Here is a 24,674-nt window from a genome sequence, read left to right on the forward strand (position 1 = left end):
CAGAAACCTTCATGACTGTGAGTATTTGTAGTTTTTGACCGTGGACCTACCTGCCCATCAATTTTTCATTAAATGCCATGTGTTGTAAGGCCCAGATAAGTATAAGAACAATTTAAAACTTTTCACCCGACATATTTTTGATCTTATGAAAAATTTATCAGAGGTATACTTGCTCTAATAAGTGCCGCACCAGTTAACGCACAAAATCCTTAGGAACTGAGTTTCCATCTGCGTTTCGCTGCTGAATCGCAACAAAATCGATCCATTGGAACTGGAAACAGTTGGTTATAGGTGATAAAAAGTGGATCATTTACGACAACGAAAAGTGAAAACTGGCGTGTTCGAATCGCGGTAAACCGGTTGACAAAGCCAAGGTCGAAGGTCAAAAAGGTTTTGCCTTGTTTTTGGTGAGAATGGCAGGAATTATCTACTATGATATACTCCCTTACTGTCAAACTCTGAACTCGGACCTCAGCTGTCAACCATTGGACCGTCTAAAAAAAGCAATTGGCCATAAGTCTTCATTTAAGACAGCCCCAAAGCAACACACATCGGTAGTGACTCACCAAATGCTTCGGCAGCTTGGATGGGAGGTTCTTATGCATTCGCCTTGTAGTGCAGACCTGGCCCCAAGGTATTATTGCTTCTTCCTGTCTACGGCGAATTGCTGATGAAAAAGTCGCATCAAGAGAAGCTTGTAAACATCGCTGCTGCGACAAGGGTTATTTTATATATAAGCTTGTCAAGATATACGTGAAGTAAAGCACCGATTATAATAATCAGCTAGTCGATAAGTATGTAACATCGAGGGGGGAGAGCCAAGTGTAATATTTAAAAAGCAAAGCAAAAAATCAATTCGGCGATCAACAACATCAAGTTGGCAGCGAAGAAAAATTCCATAAAGTTGTATAAATTGATTGTTGATGGAAAACTTCGGTTGAATGTTGCTAAGTAAATATAAAAATATTTATATAACCTTATTTGTGTTCACTGTCGATGTATACCACTTACTCTGTTACAACTAAATTATTAAAAATTACTTTAATGAATAAACGAATGAGCAGTGAGCGTAGATACAAAGTGATGCAGCGAAAAACCCCTTAGGAAAATAAACAGCCGAAATTTATCCAAAAGCCGTTCTTAAGAATGCAACAAGTTGGATTCAGCATTGCTCTCTCCGCCCATTTCTTCCCAACTAGCAACGCTGCCCTTGATTGTCTTAACCTTTGAGAGCAATCGGCCTTAATCCAACAAACTAGAACAAAGCCTTAAATATACATTTTCTATGTTTTAAAGAAAGTAGGGTCAAGACAAAGGCGAAGTAGTGAATCGAACATTACTACGCGAAGCTGTTGTAACCTAGTGTAATTTTTAATGATTTCCCTACAAGGATACATTTTAATATAAGGTGCTTGAGAGAATGTATGAGTTAGCGATCACAAGATCTTGATGCCTCAAGCATTAATACCGCTGTGGTGGCTAAAACGCAATGCCGATTAGTGTCACATTAGTGACGTCACCTGAAGCGACATGAACTGAGCAACGATCTGTGAGTAAAAAATTAATTTCAACGGTGCTTATATGCGCGGCGTTGACGTGTGGTTACCGCGAATACGCGAGCAAAAAAATCAGAATAAAACGTGACTTTCAGTGAGCGATCGCTTAAATCATTATACTGAAATTTGAATTAATCACTTGGACGTCGAGTTCACAACTAATGTGTAGGTGGTTGTGATTGTGGCAACACCCGTAAGCAGTTAGATAAGTGGAGCTAAACATGAATTACTTTAGTGAATGAAATTACTTAATGGACTCACCCGTTCTTCCTCGCGTATCATTTCCGCAATTCCCGGTTTTATTTCTAGATCATCGGCCAGTGAGGAAGTGTGATGATGTGGGGCATGCGTCGGCGGTGGAGCACTACCGTGTGGCATGCCCATCGCTCCCAAGTCCATTTGTGCAGCTACAGCGGCCGCCATTGCAGCCGCTTGAGAGCCCAGCGCAAAACGCGAGTCACTAGCGCCACCACCCTGCTCTGAACGACCGCTCACACCACTACTACCCACGGGTGTAGCTGTGAGTTGGCCACTGATCAAGCTGGACGGGTGTGTAGGCGTCGCCGCTGATGAGGCAGGCGATGCGCGATGTGAGTGTAGGAGATGCGATTGTTGTGACTGGGCTTGTCCGGGAAGATGTGATTGCTGTTGCTGTTGTTGTTGTTGCTGGTGATGCGCTTGTTGCTGTGACTGTTGATGTGACAAATGCGTAGCGACACCAGGTGGTGTGCGCATGGGACGCAAGAGAGAAGGTGCCGGTGTCGTAGACGGTGAGGGCAGGTCTAAGTGAGCGGCGGTCTCGAGCAAGGAAGGTGTTAGACGTGATGTACTACGTACGCTTGATTGCGTTGTGCTAGAGGGAGCTGTGCCAGCAGCTGATGTGGTTTGAGGCGGTGTTATTATTGTACAATCACGATCACGTTCTCGCTCGCGTTCACGTTCTCGCTCCCGTTCGCGTTCAGCTCGTTCGGCCGCAATGAGACCACTTAAGGGACTTGGTGGCGGATTGAAGATCATGTCAGCTGATGGCCAACGTCGTTTGCGTACATGACGTGATTGTTGTTGCTGTAGTTGCTGCTGCGAAGCTTGCTGCTGTTGTTGTGGCAAGAGTAGAGGAGATAGCCGTAACTCTAGATTGCTACTGCCTCCGAGAATATCGCCACTGGTGCTGCTGCCGCTAGTTGCTGTACTAAAATCCCAATCATTGCGACCTAAGCGCAACTTTTTCTCAGCGTCTAGGAAAGCTAACGGCTCCTCTGATTCGGTAAGCGGATCATGATAATCCTTACGTTCACGTTTCGAGGCTGGAGATCCACCATCTCCGCCTCTCTTTGGTGAACACGATTTGGATGGAGAATGCAGTTCTTTCAGTAAACGTTCCGCGGCCGCTTCTTCTGCGGACACACTACCCGCGCTAACATCCGCCAGTCCACGTACCTTCAACATTTCAGCGATACGCAAAAGCGGACCAATCTGATCTTGACTAACATTGATCTCACCACGATACATGAATTCGACGATCGCCTTCAAATCGGACCAGTTGACATCACGCATAATAACAATGGGATGCTGGCACGGTGTGTCCGAAAACAACATCTGAAAATAGGGCGAGCACGCGGAAAGTATCATTTTGTGCGCCTTAATCGAACGTCCATCGCAAGCCAAAGTCACATCGACAAACGATTCGCTTTGCAAGAGCTGATCGAAGACGCTTGTCAGATTGCTTTGGTAATTGTTCCAACGCAGACAAAATTGTTGCGGCACAGTTGCCGTCGAGCCAGTTGACGAATGCGGTGAGATGGCTTGAGCCGCCCCAACAGCACTAGTGCCACTGGGTGATATGACACGTGTTCCAATGTTCTCACCACCAGGTGTTGGCGTGTGTGCAGTGGTCGAGCATGCGGGTGGTATTGGCGACTCCTCACGTAACAGCGGAGTGCAGCGGCCTGCTTTAGACTCGTGTTCGCGTGCCGCTAAACTGTCGTCACCTTGTTCGCCACAGGTTGCCGAGTGTGTAGGTGCTGTCGGAGGCGGCGGTGTAAGTGGACTGCCAAGAAAGCTTGGCAATACGGAAGCGGGTCGTGGCGGCGGTGGTTGTGGAGACGCGGGCGATGAAACCGATGAAGTCGATGAGGTGCGTGCAGCGAGATTGGCACGCTGCCGTGACAACATTGGACTTGAGAGCAGCGAACGAAAAGGCGATGAAGTTGTCGCATTATCGGCGGCGCTCAGCGGTCGTAGGCCGCCTCCTTGCGGTGGCGGTGAGTTAGACGTCATTTTACCTGCTGTCGCTCGGTGGTTAATCAATGATCACTGTGTGTTTATTTTGGTTACGGTAGCGGCGGTTAGACTTGTTGGCTGACTAAAATTTGCATTCTTTATTCAAAATTTAAATTGTAAGAATGTAGTCATATTAGCAATGAGTTTTTTTGTTCATTAACTAATTGTATACACATTTTCCTTACATTCTTATTTGTTTATACATTTTCATCTGAGTAAAATATTTTTTCTCACTTAAAAGATACATAGTTTTGCATATTTGTATAGGTTAGCAATAAAAAAGTTATAATACATAGAATATTTTTTATTTGTTTGATACAGTCTGTCAAGTAAGAGCGTGGTCGACTTTACCGACAGTTAATGAAAGATTTCGCTCTAATTCCTTTGCGAGCTGATAGAGGGGAGTTTGTCCTTGATGCATTGTCAACAAAGGTTCAGTTGTCGTTGATCTTTTGAAAGAGAATCACGTTAAACGCCATGAGTGCTAAGTACGCGTCGCGCTACGAAGCTGTGTTCCTTTGCATCCACCCGAAAGTTCCCAAAACGTCGCAATCAGTGAAACAAAAAAGATGAAAGAAGAATAGTGAATCTGTTTTCCTGGAACCCTGCCTTAACACTGCGGCAATGACAAGCCAAATTAATGGCAAAAGGTTTAGATATATCCTACGAAACAATCCGATATATTCATACTGATGGTCTAAAATGGAGCAACACAATGAAAAGCCTCTGTTGACTGAAAAACTTGTGACAAAGCGACTCGTATGAGAATATTGATGGAGATTTTGAAAATGTCATTTTTACTGATAAATGTTCTATATGGACACGTTCTGTCTCCTCGCGAGCCTGGTCAACTTCCACCAATAGGCTTGTTCAGTGGGCCGTAAAACATGGAATAAAGGTGCACCTTTGGGGCTGCTTCTCAAAGCAGGGATTCGGTACTTTGTACCTCTTTACTGACAACCTAAATGCCGAGAAAATGATAAAATTATACAAAACGGCTTTACTGTTATCTGCCAAACGATGGTTCATCAGAAAAAATTAAGATTGGATTCTGCAGGAGGACGACGGTCCTAAACACCGCAGCAAGCTCTGTACTCATTGGAAAACTCAATCTGACATCGTTACATTGGATTGGCCGTCGTCTTGTCGCCCGATGCAAACCCTATCGAAAATGTGTGAGCATATTTAAGTATTAAGCAGAAGCTTCGTGGAAGACGCACATACACTTTGAAGCAGTTGTCTTACGGAATTCATGAGATCTGGAGATCTTTGCCACTGGAATACGCCGTCAAATTAGCACGCCAGTGGTGACTGGACATATTATTGACCAAATTGCATCATTGTTTGTAATGTGTACAATGTATATATAAATATGAAAGTTTCATAAAATATTTTTTTTTTATAAATTAACACGACCACGCTCTTACTTGACAGACTGTAAGTTTGATAGTTTTTGAAAAAATGATTTGTTGTGGGATCTGTTGCTGACTTCAATTTATACTTAAAGGCCAGATAAAATTGTAGTTGGCAGAGAACCTTGAAACTGTCATAAATCTCCTTCGGGGTTTTATTTCTCTTTCCGCTATTACATCTGGATATATGAAAATATGAGAGCGGAAGTATTTCACTCTAGATCTGGCAAAGGCAAGTTACTCGCTGCTCCAAGCATATTTCCGTTCATATTCTTGATGATCAATGTGTTCTGTGCAATACTTCGTGTAATTGTTAGGGTTTGATATTACTCAATATTAAATATATACAATATATATATACAATTTTTTTATCCTTGCAACCAGTAGCTACAGAGTATTATAGTTTTGTTCTCCTAACGGTTGTATGTATCACCTAAAACTAAGCGAGATGGATAGAGGGTTATGCATAATTTATCAGAATGACGAGAAAAGTATAAGTCCGGATGACTGTCTGTCTGTCCGTCCGTCCATCCGTGCAAGCTGTAACTTGAATAAAAATTGAAATATCTTGCTGAAACTTGGTATGTGAGTTTCCTAGGACAAAAGAATTTACAAGTTCGTAGTTGAACGTAATCGGAGCACTGCCATGCCCACAAATCGACATTGACCGCAGACCTAGAAAGTGCCATAACGAAGCACTAAAATAAGATATAAAACTGTACTCCCTTGCAAGGGATTTTAGCAAGGGGCACCTTTGGACAAAAAATTTTGAAAAAGTCAATAACTAATTACGCCAGAGACATTAAATTTTACTTCCGAGATGGTATAACATTATTAATACAACTTTGCACTAATAATTCCTTTAGTGTTTGCCACCTTATGACCAAAAATTGCTCAACCATCAAAGTACCAAGGAGTTGAGCCCCACTATCTATGGTTGACTTTTAATCGAAAGTATTGGTCAATGAATTGAAATTCAGGGATAATACTCCTCTGACGATGACAGACGAATGTCTGTATGCCAAAAATAGGTTGAATTACGTAAATACTTCCTGTAGCCCCCAAATACCTAAGATAAAGATTTTCGAACTTCCTGGTGACTTTGTACCGCATATATCGGCCAATATGTGATTTATCTCCATGAAAATGAGATAGCATATTTTTACTCAAAGCAGTGTATAGATAAATTTTAGTGAAAACTTGTCCCAGCCACTATATAATTTTATATCCGGATTTTCGAACATCCGGCTGACTTTACTCTATATGTTTGCTTTTGAGGTATATACTATTCTATATTTTAAGTTGCAAAATCGGTTTCTCAATATATTAAAGAACGAATCGGTAGTTATTCCACATATTTATAAACTGTCCATGATCCAATAAATTGGATTTCAACCTACATTTAAAGAAAAGATCGGGAAATCGGACAGAATTGCTAGGTTTTATATTCCCCGACTGCCATAAATCAATGTTAGCTAATTTTTTTCATTTAATGTATATCAAAAATCTGTTAATCTGAACTGAAAACAGAAAAAATATTTTTAACGGTTTGATCTGACATGCCGACGGCCTTACCACACATTTTTTTATATTTGCAAAAGAAACGTTAGTATAATGAAACTCACAAATGTCTAAATTCTCTTCCTAAATGAAAATATAGTGCGTTCCAAAAACTAATCTCACGGATCGGGAAGATGACTTAATCCGACATATTAACTTTGGCGGAAGAAGGTGATAACTTATCACAAATATTTAAGAATTTTGTATTTCAGATTAGGCAAATTTGCTTAAGTCAAGAATTGACCTATTTGGTACAAAATGGTTTCTGCCCAATGATCATAACTCATAATATTCCTTTAAATATAACTCCAAAAAGTGTTATTTGCTATAACCAACACAATTTTGGTAGACTTTTGATTTAAATCTTTTGTTAAATGAACCTCTTGATCAATTTTGACGTTATAGGAAATGACCACTCTTTATACATAATTTTTTATTTGGTGAAAATGTTTAATTAGAAAATAGTACTTTAAAGCACTAAATATCGTTAGTAACATTTTATTAGAAAAAAATTCTATTTTTTCCTGAGTTTTTTGCACATTTGCTCTCGAAAAATTGCTACTAATATGAATGGAATTAGAAGATGGAATTCAAAGTAAGTTTCTAAAAGAGAAAAATTCAAAACGTTTACATTATGTATCTCGAGAACTTAACTAAATTATTTCCATGAGGAAACCTCCACCAATTGCCTATTTACGGTAAAGTAAAGCTATGTCCTAATTGGGGCCATAGATATTTTCATTGTTTTTTCGGTAATTTATTTTAAAGCGAGTTGTGTAAAAGGATTATCATAAATGGGTAAATAATCGATCTTTCGTTACCAAACATTCATAGTGTTGAAAACAAATTTTAACAGGATATCTTAATGTTCATTAAAGTAAAAGATTGCACTGGTGGTCGGCGACGAACAGAGCAACATCCCTCGTTGTGTTGTCATCCTGACCATCTTAGATTGTAGTTGTATTCATAAATATATCTATCTATAAGTTTTAAGTGGTAAACAACGGTTGGAACCGATATTCTCGAAAAATGCAGAACAGAATTTCGTTATTTCCGGCCGGAAAATGGTTTTGATCGTGCTTCTTTAAACTTTTTATTGACAATGGTTGTGATAAGCTTTCCTTAATAAGACCAATTGCGTTAGTCATACTACATACTTTGATTATTAATGATTACTTTGGTTAGTAATAAAAAATTGTGAACCCCTAGCATTATTGCATACAAATCGTTTTATCGATTTTGTTTTTAAATATTTTTTTCAATTATTTCATTCTTTATTCTTATTTTGTTTCCTTTGCTGTTTTTTTTCTATATACGTATGTATGTATTTCTTCAACTCCGACATTGTTCATTACTTTTTCCAAACTATGACACCCTTCACCTGAGCAGGCAGCAGCGCACATACACACAAAGAACGATATGAGTTCATATATTAAATTATTAGTTCGTATGTGTGCATCAGTGAGTATGTATAGGTGTTTGAACGGAAGCAGGCTTTCGAAAGTTTTGCGTGTGAATGTATGTGTGAGCGCGTTCCGCTTTTAATTCTAACATTGCGTATTTTTGCTCATCGCATATATACACACACACACACATACATGTATATCATTACTTATTATAATACACTTGCATGCTAATGCATAACATAATAGGGCTTGTGCGTATGTGTGCGCGTCTGTGTTGGTGCCACACATGCATAATGCAAAAATGTACCGGAAAACGCGCGATTACGCCATAGACACAGGCACACATACGCACACACGCTCACTTTGATTTCACGTTTTTTGTTTTGTTCCGTTTCTTTCCGACAAACAAACGCCGGCACACAACCAATGCGTTGTATATTTATTAATGTTGTATTGTCACTAATACACAACAAATAGTATTTGTGTAACTTTTTCGTATTTTTCGTAACGCGCGCGTTGTAAAATTTGTTACTCGCGTGTGGCGCTCATTTCAACTGCACGCCAACGCAACGCAACGTAAACACAACACAGCACAGCGCGGCACATCGCCACTCAACTCTACTCAGTTCGTTGGCAATGCGAAACTCGGCGCGACGCGACTCGCTGCGAATGTGGCCGGCAACGCTAGCTTGTTGGCTTGTTGGCTTGCTGGCTGGCTGGCTGCTTGGCTCTTTGGCTAGTTCGCTGGCAGGCCGGCTGGTGACAGCCAGCGAGGCGAGCAGTGCTAGCGGCAAATGGGTACTAAGCTGTTTCTTGTTATTGCTACTGTCTTGCGCTTCTTTTTTTACTGTTTTGAATATAATTGTTATTTGTTTTGTTATTGCTGCTATTACTTTTCGCTTTGTTTGATTGGCGGTTGATGACGTAGCTCAGTGTGGTGTTTGGCGCTTGGCCACCGCAGCCGCGCGTTGGCGAGCGGCAAGCGTGGCGGCTGCGACGACGCGCGAATTTTCCGCACACGACGTTTTTTCACTTTTACCGTAAGCCGGTATGCATGTGCGTGTGTGCGCGCGCCTGAGCGCCTATGTGTTGTGTGTGTTAGTGTACGGAAGTGTATGTGTGTGTGTGGGTGCTTTCGGTATCGTGTCAGCCGTCTAACGTGAGTGTTGTATGTCGTGTGCGTTTTGATGTGTGGGTATTTTATGGCCGTGTGTTGAAGTGACGTTCAACAACAAAGTCTTCTCAGCACGACCGTCTGAATTAGACTGAAATCGTTTCGCACATTTTGTTACGGAAAAACTAAACTGAACTCAACTGAACCAAACTGAATGCCACTGAAATCGCAACAACTTTGACTGGGGGAAATTTTCGCTGTCTGTTGCTGTTGTCTGCGCGCCACGGCCGCACTACAAGCACGAGCACAAGCACAAGCACCGGCACTACAAGCACGTAAGTAAGCAAGCAAGTAAGTCGGCACATTTACATATGTATGTACATAACTGCAAATATTGTACCTCCGACTTGCCTTAAACCGTTTCGTAGTTCCTGCCACTACAGCTACTGTTGCTATTGCCGCTGCCGCTGCCGCTGCCGTTGCCACTCTTATCGCCGTTTGTTCTTACCATGCGCCCTGTTGTTCTTGTTGTCGTTTCAGTTTCGGCTGACGCTTCTCTTGTTGTTGGTGTTCCTGTCGTGGGGAGACGCTAAAAAGCCCAAATCGAATCGAGGCGAGACGACAAGGCGCGCAGCACCGCCGACAGCATGGCAGTGGCAGCATTGTGGCACTCAGCCACCGTTGCACTAAAGCTCTAAAGTAGTTGGCTGCCGTCGCCTGCTTCTGCGGCTGCCACATTTCACTTACGTCTAATTGCGCTTGCTTGTGAGTGGCCGCGTATGCGCGCACTCCTCCAACGGCCAGCACTCGGGCAAGCAGCCATCCAGGAAAGCCTCTGCACCACCTGAGCACCCCTGGGTATGTGTGTGCGCTTTTGCACTATCCACACTGAGTAACAAATGCTGCCTGTCCTCGTAGTCGTTATCGTCGTCGTCGTCGCCGTGGTATCGTTGTAGTAGTTTTCGAGTAACTGCACACTCGTAAGTGTTGCACTCGACGACGTCGTTTCAATGTGCTCTATCCGTGTTTGGCCGAGTCGTTGGTCGTTGTTTTCGTGTTACACTAGCGTCGGCAATGCGTTGCTGGCAACGTTTGTAGTTGTTATGAGTTGTCGGTGACTCTACAACATCATCGGCGTCGTCGTCGTAGTTGTCGTCGTCGTCGGCATCATCGTCGTCGGTGTTCTCCGCATTGGCGTCGTCGAAGTCATTGATGTCGTCATCGTTATCGTCGTTGCTGTCATTGTCTTTGTTGCAATCATTCTAGTTGCGCCTACTTTTGCTTTGATGTTGTTATTGTTTCAGCATTTTGGTGGGCATTAGCGTAAACGGCGAAGTTTTGCGCGTTTACCGACGGCTTTCACATATGCCTCGTTGTCAGAACAAAAACAACGTCAACATCTAAATGCAACTAATAGCGCTGAGTTTCGAGTGAGCAGCGGGCTTATTGGTCACTGCTACTGCAACTGACTACTCTGATAATTCGAAAAAAAAACATTTTTAAGGCATTAGAAGTCATATTTTGGCATTGAAAACCCCTTTCACTGAAAAAGATGTCGAAAAATGGAAGAAAACGTTGTCTTATTGGCGACAGAAGAAGTCAGTTTGTTGCGTCCATTTTTGAAACCTCAGAAAATCTTAAATTATCAGTTCATTTATAAGTCGGATTCATATAGATCAGAAATCCACAAAAATAGAGCTTGAGAAGATGGTAAATCCCTGCGCATAACTTTCATTAGACTATCTCTTTATATAAGGAGAACAAGTTTGGAAACATAATTTTGACTTTCGTACCGATACAGTTAGATGTGTCGAAACAAACCTTTTGAAAATGTTATATAATAATTTTTAATCTGATCTTGATAAAGCAATGGTTCTAACACAGTAAAGTGTATTTAGCGAAATATTTCTTCATAATTTGTCTTTCTTAAAGCTTTTAGACATCATCTAATATAAGCGATCATAAGTCAAGTATTAACTCGTGAAGTTGGCTATCTTAGTATCCACTACCTTCTCTGATTCTTCCGTTATCAGCGATGTTCTTTAAAACGAACCTTTGCAATTCAGTAGGAATTTCAATATTGTCGAGTGTGTTGAAACGAAACGCTCTATGTGTATCTTACAGCACTACTAGTTAACAGAGTTTATATTCCTAATAAGAATTGCTTCCAGGTCTCGCCTCGAAATATGGCTCAATAACCTCCTTTTTTCTGACGTATCAAATTCAAGAAAGACAGAGTCAGCAACTGAAATATTTTAGCAGCAAAAGTTTTTGCCCAAATTTTAAGATAGGCGCTGAGAGGACATTACACACATGGCGCGTGAGTGCAACGACACCTTTCCCCACAATCTGAGGAAAGAAACCCGCTGAGAATGCAGCAGCAAACACCCGCACTCACACTTTTGCATAAAGTGCAGCGGCAGCGCCATATTTTAGCTTTTAGGCCTCTCTAGTTTACTGGCAATAAAAACGCACTGTTTTTGTAGTTGCAACAGCCACACTAGTATGCAACTTAGTACAATAACAACGACGATAGCAATGAATACAGCTAACATTTAGGCGACGTGAAGGGTTGCACTGCCACCCGCCACTGGCATTAAGATACAACCGCGACGTCGTCGCTAGTCATACAAGGTGCCGCTTCGCTGTTGTTGTCTCCTTGTTGCAACAACATACCTAAACTACATGTACGTTACGCATATTGGCAGCGTAGGTCTAAAACGCGTACACACCGCGTGACGTTGTCTAGGCGCGCGTTCTTGATTGGTGGCGCGGTAAGAGCCTGCTCGTAGAACGCGCCCGCGCGCTGCATCCATTTAGCATTTGCGGCCATAACAGCAATAAAATTAGTTTGTAGTTTCCGGACTCAACTACATGCAAAGAGTGTAAGCTAAGCCCAATGCAAACGCGAAGTTTTGTCTAAAATGTGCGCCTACGATGAACGTCGTTGCATTCGCTTTGTTCTCAAACTCACGGTGGTTCAGTGATTTCAGCTGTAACGGCGGCGCACACGCATACAAACGCAGCCAAATATGCGCGCATTTCCTGTGCGAGCGAACGAGGCTTTTTCCCGTCTAAAGGAATGCATGCGCGCACACACATACACCTTTATACGTGCGTCCCGCTGCAGCGCAACAGTCAATGTCTACATGTGTGCAGCGTGCACCCGTGCAGGCGCCCTCTCACGATAACCCACCATCCACCCAGCCATGTGCATTCTACGCGCATCGACACGACGTGATTGCAACCCTGCCATGGTTGTGCCTCCTTCAACGATGCTACTAACTAATCGTCACTCAACAACGCCATCTCTAAGTACAGCAAAAAACAACAAAATTGCGTATGCGTTAGCTCAAAACTAGCGCCGTCCTCGCGTTCACTCGAAATCACCACAACTCCTGTGTGTTGTTGTTTTGTTTTTCTACTGTCGAAAATGTTCCGACTTTTTGGTGTGCTCTCCTCTTTTTTGAGGGAGCGTCTGTGTTCTTGTATGCCTCGCGCCCGCTGGACTCCTAACGTGCGTTTCTAACTTGTGCCCAAAAACAATAACGTATAATAGAAGGGAGCCCCACTAACCAGCATTTGTTTTTGTGTCCAGCCAATTTTCGTTGCTTCTCGGTTGCTGTTCTCATTGTTTCTGCTGTTGCGTTGCATTTATTGCATGGTACGCTTTGGCGCTCCTATTTTTCTTAAACCTCTCAACCCCAGCCCATCGGTTCCGTTGCATTTTCATTTTTAACTGCACATTTCCACATATGTATGTCTGTTTTAGATTTCATTTTCGGCACCTAGTATCGCATTTTTTATAGGCACAAGGTTTGTTGCGGATCTGCTGAGAAAGCGGTGGGGTAACTTTATTTGAGAGTTGGAGTTAGGAGGCCCATCGTGGAGAGTATTGGAGTTAGAACAGAACAGAATTAGTTTTAGAAAACTTGATATTGAAAAGAAATGTATCGTATGCATATTGGTATCAAATCAGGGTATAATACAAGGAAAAGCTATGATAATTAAAATCGCTGCTTATGGTCGCTTAATATATTCTTCGGATCCCTTTTGATTCAAGTTAAAATTCTTGGTCGACTAGTAAAGTCATTAAGATTTATTTCACCGATCGAATTGATTTACGCAGTAATTGATCTATATGTATATTGACATATATATCTGAACAGAATGATCTTCTTCCACCATCAATCTTTCGATCAATCGTTAAATTAAACTATAATATATTTTTTTATAACGTTTTAAATAATTTGTCGGAATTCTATCTACTTATAGTATATATTCAAAGGTACGTACCTGCAAATATAAATGAATAAATATATTCTGAATTCGTCTTTATCTTTACGCGAAATGCTCTCTAAATTGCCGCTAAATATTCTCACTATCTGACAGCATGAGATTAGCTCTGTCTAACTATCCATATCACCTAACAATGTATTTGTTTATAAACAGATAAGCCTAAACATTAGCCTATTGTCTGTAAATTTATTTATAGATCTATTTCTTCATTCCACGAATTTTCTGAAATTAGAACGGGCTGTTGTATATTCAAAAAAGATGAGACCTCTATATATTTGAGATTGGAGTGATGTCGTAAAACCTTTCTGAATTTAAATTGCTGACCATGATAACTTCTTAACCTTATCAGTCTTTCGGAGTTGTAACTTCGATAACATTACCAATAGCCAAAAAATAATATATGAAGGTCACTAAAAAATCCTACATCAACTTGCCTACATTTGTGAGAAACATATCAGATCATTGAATGATCTCCCTTTATTTGGGCTGCCTAAAAGTATTTCAGGACCCTTCAGTTATTAGAGTTCTTCGGTATATACAAAACATATTAAAAAATAAAAACCCCAAAAATACCTTGCGGGGGTACCAATACTATATATAGAACCCAGATATGTCGATTTTTCCTAATATCGAGTCCTCGTATAACGACAGTTTTCACAACCCTCGTGCGCTCTATTTCCACAAATTTCTTATAGTATTTACCAAAATTGTGTCGTAACTCTCTTATGACCCAACCACCCACCTCATATATCCCCAACTTTTTCAACTCACGAGCTCCCTAACGGACAATCAATGCACAGCCTTTGAGCTAACGCATCAGAGTGTGCCCCTGCGTCGGCAGAACACACTTTTACAAATCGTAAGAAAAATGCAATGAGCATTCATTTTTCCAATTGCCTGCGTTCGTATTTCCGAAGCAATGCACACACATATATATACGTATATGTGAAAGCGTGTATATGTTTGCTCTCTGATGCGACCGTTTTGATAATTGGCGCTGTTTGGCGAATGGTGCTGCTTTCGTTGCAGCGGCATACGCCATCATGGGCTCATTACAACAGGCGCTCACTCACACAAGCGTACGATGCGAGCGCGCTCACCTACTCGCCAAGCGCAGCCGGTTGTGGGCAGCGGCTGTTGCAGCAGGTAAACAAAACAAACCCAAACAATTTGTGTTAATGCGAGAGTCGCTAGTGGAACGTTTGGCAGTGAAACGCGTTCGATTGCGACAACACATGTGCTCTGAATTCTCAATGAGTAATTGCTTTATATGCGCTCTCTTCGTGTTTTTATGGGTGATTTGTGCTTGGCACTTACACTAAACGTTTTAACTAAGAGAGCGACTTGCTATTCTTTGCATTTTTTTCGAACTCTCGCATAGCGCTTTGCGTGTTTTTCGTGGCAACAGCTGAACCCCATTAAAACTGTGGCCCATCAGCTTGCTTATATTATAGTGTAAGTGTTTGGTGTGCGTTGGGAGCATGTTGCCGCTCTTTGAGTTAGCGCTCATTTAGAAATTTGCTGCTATTACCCTTTGTTTCGAGCAAATCAACAACAAAACGTCGAAAAGCCGGCATCTCAATTCGACTCTTAAGTTAGCGAACTTCGATTTGCTCTTAGTTTTCATTGCTAACCTTTTTATAGAGCCCAGATAGAGTCCAGTCGCGCTTACATTGAAGACGACGTACTTACACTAAGCGCGCTAGTGGTCTCTTACCATCATCCTATAAGCTTTAGATGAATATGCTTGCATGTGAATGTTTATGTGTGTGTGCATATAAAATTTTGCATTTTATTTTTGTTGTTGTTGTTGTGCAAGTAATAATTATAATGCAAATAAGTATATGCAAAAGCCCCGGCGTACGCGCCTCCTCTTCGTTATGCCCACCCATTCGCGTTGCCACTACAACAACTACACACATGCACCCGTGTGGAATCATACACTTACAGTTAGGGGCTTGTGATACATGACCACTGATATTTAAAATATTGTGTATATCATATGAAAACTAATAGCGGCAAAAGCAACAACTAAATAGCAGACAACATGCAGTTGGCAGATTGATTATAAAAATATCAACTATATTTTATTCCTCCACACGCTCGGCTGGCAAGCGCTGAAAAAATAGGTGAGCAAGTGAGATCGACGCTGAGGCGAGAGCAATGCGAATATATAATTGTACGTTTGCGAAAATATGCGCAAAGGTGTGCATATACTACATGTGGATACGTACACACATATATATAATCTCATATATGTATGTGTTAGTGTACATATTCGCAATTATTTAGTTGCACTTATGCAATGCGTGCAGTGTTGTTGTTACAGTTTTATTGTTTTCCTGGTTTCTATTGTAATTTTTACACACACCTACGCAGGCATCAATGAATAAGCATGTATATATGTATGTACATACATATGTATATTTATATAAATAGAAAGGCATTTGAAATAAAGATGGGTTTGTTGTTTTTGCAATTGCCTAACTAATAGGCGTATTCGTTTCACCATTGTTGTTGTTGTTTAGTTTTTATTTATGTATATGTAAATTAAAAAACAAATATATTTCATAATTGGTCACATTTCAGGCGCTTCAGTTACAATTAAGACGGCACCACCCACACAAGGCGTTGTTATTGGCCACAGAGTTTTATGTAAAAACATGGATTTACATACATACTTATATATAATATATTCCTTATACACAAAAGGAGTTTATAAATAAAATATTTTTGCATTAGTAAAAAAGTGGTTTCCTTAAATCTTCTTTTTGCGGCATATACATACAAACTACAGTATATCTAAGAAATTTAGTTTATACAGTATAAAGACAAACGGAAGTTCGAAAACCTCATACTGAACTTACATATCACTCAATTTAATAGAACATGGATGAAGAAGAACCCGCATCAACAATCTGCTGATACAATGCTATCGTTAGCTCTAAGGCGGCTCAAAAGCAATAAGTATATGCAGAGGGGCGATGGATTACCCAAGGCACTGTTTAAAGCCGGCAGCGAGATGCTGAAGAGATGCATGTTTCAGCAGCTAAGCATGATTTGATGAAAATATCACATTTCCGTTGATTTCAAAGCCTCTTTACAACATTGGCAGGAGCTGCCTATTCGATGCCACGTCTAATTTAGTATGAAAAACTCATACGGTACTGCTGAATGACATGAAGCACAACCATCAGTTCCGTCAAGTTCGTGAAAGATCAAGTTTTTTGGAGCCGTCCAAATATATCATATACTTAATGCATTGATTGTATTTGCAACGGTCTCTGAGTCTGTCTCTAAATTTACCGTGGCTGGAACCATTTGTAGAGTATTTTCGAGATATGGACTTTTCGGAAGGAGTTAATTTACCGCATCCACTGATAACACAATTATCTAATTTTTCTATAGTGTCGTCATCTTGTTATCGATTTAAAAAACCAATGGACCTTCTATCATCCCGAATTTCGTCACAAATGAACACAACTTCTTTATAGAAATTGTTATCCGTTGGAAACTGCTCGAAGGTCGTGCAGTTTTATTTAGTCGACGAAATAAGTGGCCATAAAAGAAGGTGAAAGGTGAAAGTTAAACAGTTAAAGATGTGCGAAATTTTTTTCCGCTCTCTCTCGTTGGCAAGCAACGACAAACTTTGGGACGTATTTTGTAAAAAAAATTATTAGTTAAGTTAAATACCTATATATATGTATATATATTCTATGCTTGTGACATATTTAAAACTTGGAATTTGCGATGAAAAGAAAATTGTTTATTATCGAACTAAGCCCAATACTATTCCACACAACAAAGCCGCCAAGAATGCTTTGTATGGCCTCACATATCTATATGTGTATGTAAATTTATTTTCTTAATATATTATGTATTTTGTACTTTCAGTATATATGTACATACATACATACATATACATACGTATGTTTACGTATTGCCACATATTTTTTGTCTGATTCGAATGTCGCCGCCTGACTAGCATCATTAATATTGTAACGAGATGTTATATGCAAAACACATATCCCAACCAAATTGCATTAGCAACAATAACAACATTATTGGCACAAGTAGATAAATAAAATCGGCATAAACGCTGATGCAACGGGTACTTCACAACACACCGCCACCCACATGCAAAATCTGCCGGCGGAGGAGTGGCAGCGCAAGTAAGCCTAACTCGAAGGGTCAAAAGATCCCTTATAGAAATGAAAACTCGCATAAAAGCGTCTGCAATGCCAAGCCATGCTATGCTATGTTATGCGCTGCGCCGCACTAAGGGGATAAGCAAGGTGCGGAATATGACGAAAATCGCCAGCGTATGTCGCATTTGCTCCCCTAAGCTAAGCTGTGGCAACTATGAATACTGTGCGGCATTCCTTTGCAAACAAAAGTACACTTTCATATGTATGCGTGTGTGTGTGTGTGTGTGTGCAGCCATAAGCCCCAATGTCCTTTTTACATTGCATTCGCATGCAACAGCAGTCGTCGTATGGTGACTAACGGTGAAAAGTGTCGTTAAGCCTATTTAGCTGGATATGAGTGAGTGTGTGATTGGGTGAGAGAGATGGTGTGTGGGGCAGCTTTGAGAATATTGCATTAACCAAATGTTGCGCTGGTCTATACATGTCAACGAAGCAATGGAGGAGCGGAGGCTTTTGGAATTGCGAGATGTATAAAAAGCAAAGTGGAATAAATGCACAAATAACGCGACAATAAAATATCACCAAAGCGCAGACATGGCGAGATGAAGTGCAATAACCAGGGGGGTGGCGCAGTGCCAGCAAAGATGCACCCGAATGCATGTGTGTGCGTTGTTTTGCATATTGCATGGTCGCGTAAATTGGCTAAGCAAGTGCGCTTTCATGCTCACCCAAAAGTGCACTTCACAGGCGTTAGCTGGAAAATATCTAACGGTTGAGAACATAAATGTCGCGTCCTGATACAGCGGGAAAATATGTTTATGCAGATACACACACACATCTTTAGTATATTTACTCGTGCGTTGGCAGAGTGTTGGACGCAACTCAAAGTGTGCATGTGTAATGGTGCACCCTGTAATTTTGTTAAGAGGTGGTAATTGACAAATGGTCCACATGAGGGTGGAGTTGAATATGGTTTCTTATCTGACTTATTAAATGTATTCCAGTTGGAAGAAATACAATTTTTTACTGCAATATGACCTACGAAAAATAAATCCCTGTAGTTTCAGTTTATTTGTAGTATTAAATTCTTTTTAAACCCCGACACAAATATACCCGATAAGTTTGACACAAAGTTTGTAATATTTCGAAGGAAACCTCTGAGACCCTATGAAACATATGTATATTAATGACCAGCATGATGAGCTGAGTCAATTTAGCCAGTCCGTTTGTCTGTATATAACCGTGTTGAGATATTGATCTGAAATTTTGAACACGTTCGCAACAATGCAATCTCCAAAGGAATTGCTCATACCGGACTTCGATAGCACATAGCTGCCATACAAACTTAACGATAGAAATCTAATCCTAGTTAGGGGTATTTGGTATAAGTACAATTTAACGTTTTTTTCCAGTTTTTTTTATCAAGATAACGACTATCTCTGAATTTAAATGATCTTTAAAAATCTGTTTCAAATTGTTTTAAGCCTAAAACAGTTTCACAATTCAAAACTAAATCCTTTAGTGTTTTCTAAACAGCAAACATTGGTCAGTAATATGTACGCAGGAGATCCACTGAACTACTTGCTCCTAGTAATATGTATCTCGCCGCAATCGTAGAATGCTCTTCAGGCGGTAAGGCTAAAAATCGTATCGGACGCAAATTGTCAAAGTTGTATGGAAGAAGGTGAGATGGAAAGATCTTGTCAGTTAAGCTTTCGCCGAACCAGAAGAGATAATCCACGATGAGTCACTTACAGGTTTTGCTGATTTTTTCGAGTCTTTATGAACAATTTTTAGAGCTTTTAATCTGGTCTTTTATCTGACTTCAACTAACCTAACCTAAACAGAAACCAATAACATAATATTCTTTTCCAGATGAGCTTAAAACCTTTTGAAAATTAATAAAAGTTTTCACGTCTTCTTATCTTAATTATTTTCAGAATTTCTATATGTATTCATACATATGTGTGAGATTGTTCACCTAACGGTTTTTTGTAACACCCAAGCTAATTGAAATAGATGTAGGGTAGTAGATCAAAATGATTAGAGAGACGAGAAAATTTCAATGCCAGTCTTTTCGTGCGAACTGAGATATCTTGATGACTTTACTTGGTAGCCTCTATAGTATTGGACTCGGATGAGTTTGGACCAAAAGTGTGTACACAAAACTGTGTCATTCGAAAGGTATTTAGTAATATAAATTAGTCATCCACCTCAGTAGAGTGTACTATAATTAGTTGACCGTGACCGTGAAAAAGATGTGGATTTGGTGAAAAGTTAAACAACGAAGAGCAAACCTTTTAATCTTTGTCGAAATGTCTCATAAATTATTTCACCATTTTTCCTCAACGCTCTCTTACGCACACTTCATATCACATAAGAGTGTCACAAGTCTACCAGTCTTAGATTACTCTAAACCAACGAACGAGTTTTTCGAAAATTCGGTGTGAAATATTGATTGAATTCAATTTTGAAAATAATTAATAATACTTCGATTGAATTCGAGTTAGGTTTAAAATTATATTTTCTATATGTTTCGATTAAAGAATATTGAAGCGAGTAACTTCAGCCTCCAAGTACCATGCATGACAGCCGAAGTATGGCGTGACGGGTGCTGTGCTCGCCAACGAATGTATTCGACATAAAGGTGCATATTTTTTGTTGTTCCATTGCAATCAGCGCGTACAGTAATAAGAGAATAGAATTTCTAACGTTAATAACAACAATAGAAACAATAAAATAACAGCAAAATCGACAGCATACAATACGCTGGAGAGCTTCGACAGCTTGGAGACGAAGGCGTATGCAAGTATGCGTCCATATGTAAGCTCATGACAGCCTCGGCAAGTTCGTCTGCAAGCTTTCGATTAGCGAAAATATGTCTGCATGTGTAGAGTCTTAAAAAAGAGGTACATAGAGGCCACTGGTCGGTCGGTGTAATGTCGATGAGCAGCTTCGTAGACAATGGACCACAGCAATTGGTGCTGATGATGGTGCAGCGGTGAATGTGAGCGCGTGAGTGATTGCTCATTGTTGGCCCGAGAGTCGTGGTGGCACCGAGTGGGAGTCCATGGCCTCCAACGGCAGTAAAGTTTCTGCATTTTATACAACAATTTATGTGTTTAGCGGGTGACGATGACGACGTGCAGACGAAATGATGATGACCAGTGGTATTGAAGGAGACCAAGCAGCTGTTGTGAGTGTCGATGGGGAGCGTCTGCACACAAACGGTGAGTAGAAGTGATGCAAATGCGCGTAGATAGCGGGGTGGAGTTGGTCAATAGCAGGGCTGGCTACACCATAAGGGGTATCCACCACCGCCATCATCGTCGGCATCGTCATCGCTATCGTAGACCAAAGTAAGCGATCGATGGAGTTGAATGTTAAGCGGGAAGGGTGTCGTGTAGCATGCAACTGCGGGTGGGAGAGTGCAATGAAGGTGACCAAACGTTAAAAACGACATTTGAGCAGCGTCACGCCGGCTTGTGTGTGTATACATGTGAGTGTGGTTAACGGTGTTGTGTGAAAAGGATTTTCAACTAGAAATATTGCGAAGAACGACAACGGAAGCATTTGCATTGGAAGCGTTAGCCGGCCTACCAACTTTAGATACACAAACAAAACATCTATATATATAAATGTGTGTATGTGTGTGCGCATATGCGTTTGTGCTTAGATATCTATTTGTATTATGCACATTCACATGCAACCCTCATGTCTCGCTGTGTTCACAAACGCAGACACACAGCCAAATATACGAACAACATCAATAGCTTTGCAACAGCAGATGTACGTACACAACAAAAATGCAAATATTCAAAAACGTAAAATGCGAACATTGCATCCAGACGCAGCAGCAGGAACGGCAGCGGGCGACATCGCGCCATTCAAGGCGTTCGTCGCGTTCGTGGCACTGACGACGCTGTGGGTGTATGCGCGATGGGGCTAACTGATTCTGAATTGCTGAGCCAGTGGTAAGGGCGCCGTCAAATAGAATCTATTGGAGAAAACGCACATGATTATATATATATATATATAGACAGAGAATTTGCTGGTTCATCGCGCGCTCGCATCCATTTATTATAACTGTACATGTGCGAGTGGAACGAGTTCTTAGAATGCGCTAAGCAAGAGGCGCAGCAATCACCATCTGTGGTCAGCACCCACTGTATTGCCGGTATATCCGTATATACATACATATGTATATGTGATGCTGCGAGGGTAGAAAAAAAGTAAGGCGCAGCTTTCGCGAGTTCGCTCAAAATCGCTTCCTTTTGAAATTCTCAGTTAACGCTTAAACGACATTAGTATCTTGTTTGCCCAGCTAAGTTTTAAGCAAGTCGGATTTCGTCCTATCGGTGTACCATTGGCGGTGACGCTACAATTGAATGCAGCAATTCCTCGGAGCGATAAAAATTTACGAGAGCAAATTACTGATTCTGGATCAAACCTCCGGAAACCTTATGAAAGCTTCGGATTCGGGACATTAAAAGTAAGAGAACTGGGATAAAATAATTTATATACCTACAGTCCACAACTTTGTGTACTTACTAATGGCCTGAGCTTAGTGCGGTGCATCCGAAATCGGACAGACGAAGTCTAAGAAACTAATTCGGCACGTCGCCACAACAGTCGGGCTTGCATAATCGGAAAGAACACGAATTTTTTTCCGGTTACAGACTGTCAACTCCCATAAAAATTACGTTAAGCATAGTTTTTGCCCACAACAACAAAAGACAAACCAATTCGAATTATACAATAAGTTTTGCAAGTAGATACCCATTTAACCTCGTCCCCGTAGGTCATTTCGCTTGTACTTCCTTTAAACACTGGAGACTTGAAGACTGGTGGCTCTGCCCAAATAACTTTTGATTTATTTTACTCGGCCTAAAGTCTTAATTTATATGAACCTCGTTTCGAAAGCTTTAAGCCTAACTCCAAGAAAAATATTATATAAGAATTCAGCCAAAAATTCATGACAGGCTCTAGGCGCTTTGTCAATATGCGACGGTCTTTTTGACGCATACCTACTAGTTCTGCGCATTCCAACGGAAATGCGTCTCCAGCTATTCAAGTGGGTTTATTCGTGGCCTCACGAAAAATTAGTCTATTTACATAGCCCAATCTGACATATTGATTCAGCGAAACTTACTATGTTGGGTCACAAGTGTCTGTGTAAAGCTGAAGGTTATATATGTGCCAATTCGTATATGAGGGCTGTAACTGAATTCTACATTCATAAAGACCGCGGCTCAAGCCAAAGAAATTATTTACTATTTGGTATTTTTGTTGTTTTAGCAATATTTTTATTTAAATAATAAGGTTTTATAAAAACTTTAATTTGACCTTTCAACAAATTCAAAAATATCTTCTCACATTTCAGCATACTAAGCTTTTTTGCTCCACTGTACTACACCTAAGACACGCTGCAAGTGGATCCTCGCCCTTCCTGCCACCAATTGCTTTTTCTATTGCTGCAAACTTTTTATTGTAGACTAACATTGTTGTAGTAGTTGATTTTCCATTGGCTTTAATGTTTGCTGCCGATTACAAATACGCCTAACAACTGACGACGACTACGAAACAGCCAGCCGACCACGACTGCAACGGCCGCAAAGAACACGACGATGGCGACTGCGGCCGCACGCATTTTTCTTGTTGTACCCACTACAGAGCATACGAGTACATCGAAGTCGCCGGAGGGGTTGCGCGGTGCGTATACGTGATGAGGGGTGCCGAAACTGCCGATACCACCAACAGCAAGTGGCATTGTCGATGGACGCGAACCGGCACTGACGGCGTTGGCGACTAATGAAATTGGCGTTCTTTTAGAAAACGAAGCTGTAGGCATCGATGTTGCCATAGCTTCGGCTGAAACTTTGCCATTTCTGTTATTGATAGATACAAATGAAAGTGTGCGCGTGGTTAAGCACACACACACAACCATCTGCATGCTTGCACACACATATGTAAGAGCTTGTAAGCGAGTGTGTGAGTAGCTGGTGCTTACGCTGGTGTATGCAAGTTGTTGCTTGAAGGGTTTCAGACTTCCTCTGCGATTTGGCGGTAGCGGCATTGCCGTCGAGCGAAATTTCTAAACGCGAAACTGTACACGGCGTGTCACTCGTTCGCCTGACCACAGAGGCACAGACGTTGCGCACCCCTCCACACACGTATATGAGTGTGTAATGCATGCGTTGTTAGCATAGCAATAGTTTTTCCTTCCAATGCTGTCGTCGTTGTTGCTGCCATTTTGGGTGCAAGAATTTTGCAACATCACATATTCAAAGCGCCCCACGAGTGTTGGGGAGAGGCGGTGTAGTGCTTTTTCGCCCGAGTTTCAAATCTTTCTGCACTTGACTGCAACAAATGCAGATGCAAGTCTAGCACAATCGAAGCCCTCGAAAGGTGTTGGCCGAAGGGGCCATCAAATTGGATTTCTCGACTATGGCGTCTGTTAAATTTAGGCATAAACGGGCGTCCCGCCATGCCACATCACCACAACCAAGTTGCAAAAGCGGATGAGTACCTCTGTGTGTAACGGGTTCCACTCCTAAATGGAAGGACGCATACACTCCCTCACACCCATATATGCTCGCAAGTACACACACACTACACGCTTCCTTTGGCTCGCATTGCAAAAATCGCTGCGGGTGTTGCAGCTGGTACGTTACGTTACGTAGGCGCATTGTGTTCGCGTGCCCATTAGTTCCTGCAGAGTTTTCGCTTCGTTGGTCCGTTGCTTAGGCCCTGTTGAGGCTCATAGCCGAATATTTTTCAGCCATTTTATTTTCTTTCACTGAGGAAATGTCTCAGCCAAATTCTATTCGTTAGCTTTTGCAACTATTGCAAATACAAAGCGCACACACACACGCGCATGTCGCTTAGTTTTTCAGCGC

At 41.2% G+C, this 24,674-nt stretch overlaps 1 protein-coding gene across 3 annotated transcripts in view; it reads right to left on the reverse strand.

Annotated features, from left to right (window-relative positions):
- The window catches only part of LOC105232774 (protein bric-a-brac 1), a 173,877-nt gene extending 163,499 nt beyond the window's left edge, over positions 1 to 10,378 (reverse strand). For all 3 annotated transcript variants that reach the window (XM_029552995.2, XM_029552996.2, XM_029552994.2), the window contains exon 1: positions 1,818 to 10,378. In XM_029552995.2, coding sequence (XP_029408855.1) covers positions 1,818 to 3,833 — 2,016 coding nt within the window. In that variant the 5' untranslated portion in view covers positions 3,834 to 10,378. The remainder of the gene's footprint in view (positions 1 to 1,817) is intronic.
- Positions 10,379 to 24,674: the final 14,296 nt, after the last annotated feature.

Source organism: Bactrocera dorsalis, chromosome 5 (assembly GCF_023373825.1).
Source record: "Bactrocera dorsalis isolate Fly_Bdor chromosome 5, ASM2337382v1, whole genome shotgun sequence".
Lineage (NCBI taxonomy): Eukaryota > Metazoa > Arthropoda > Insecta > Diptera > Tephritidae > Bactrocera > Bactrocera dorsalis.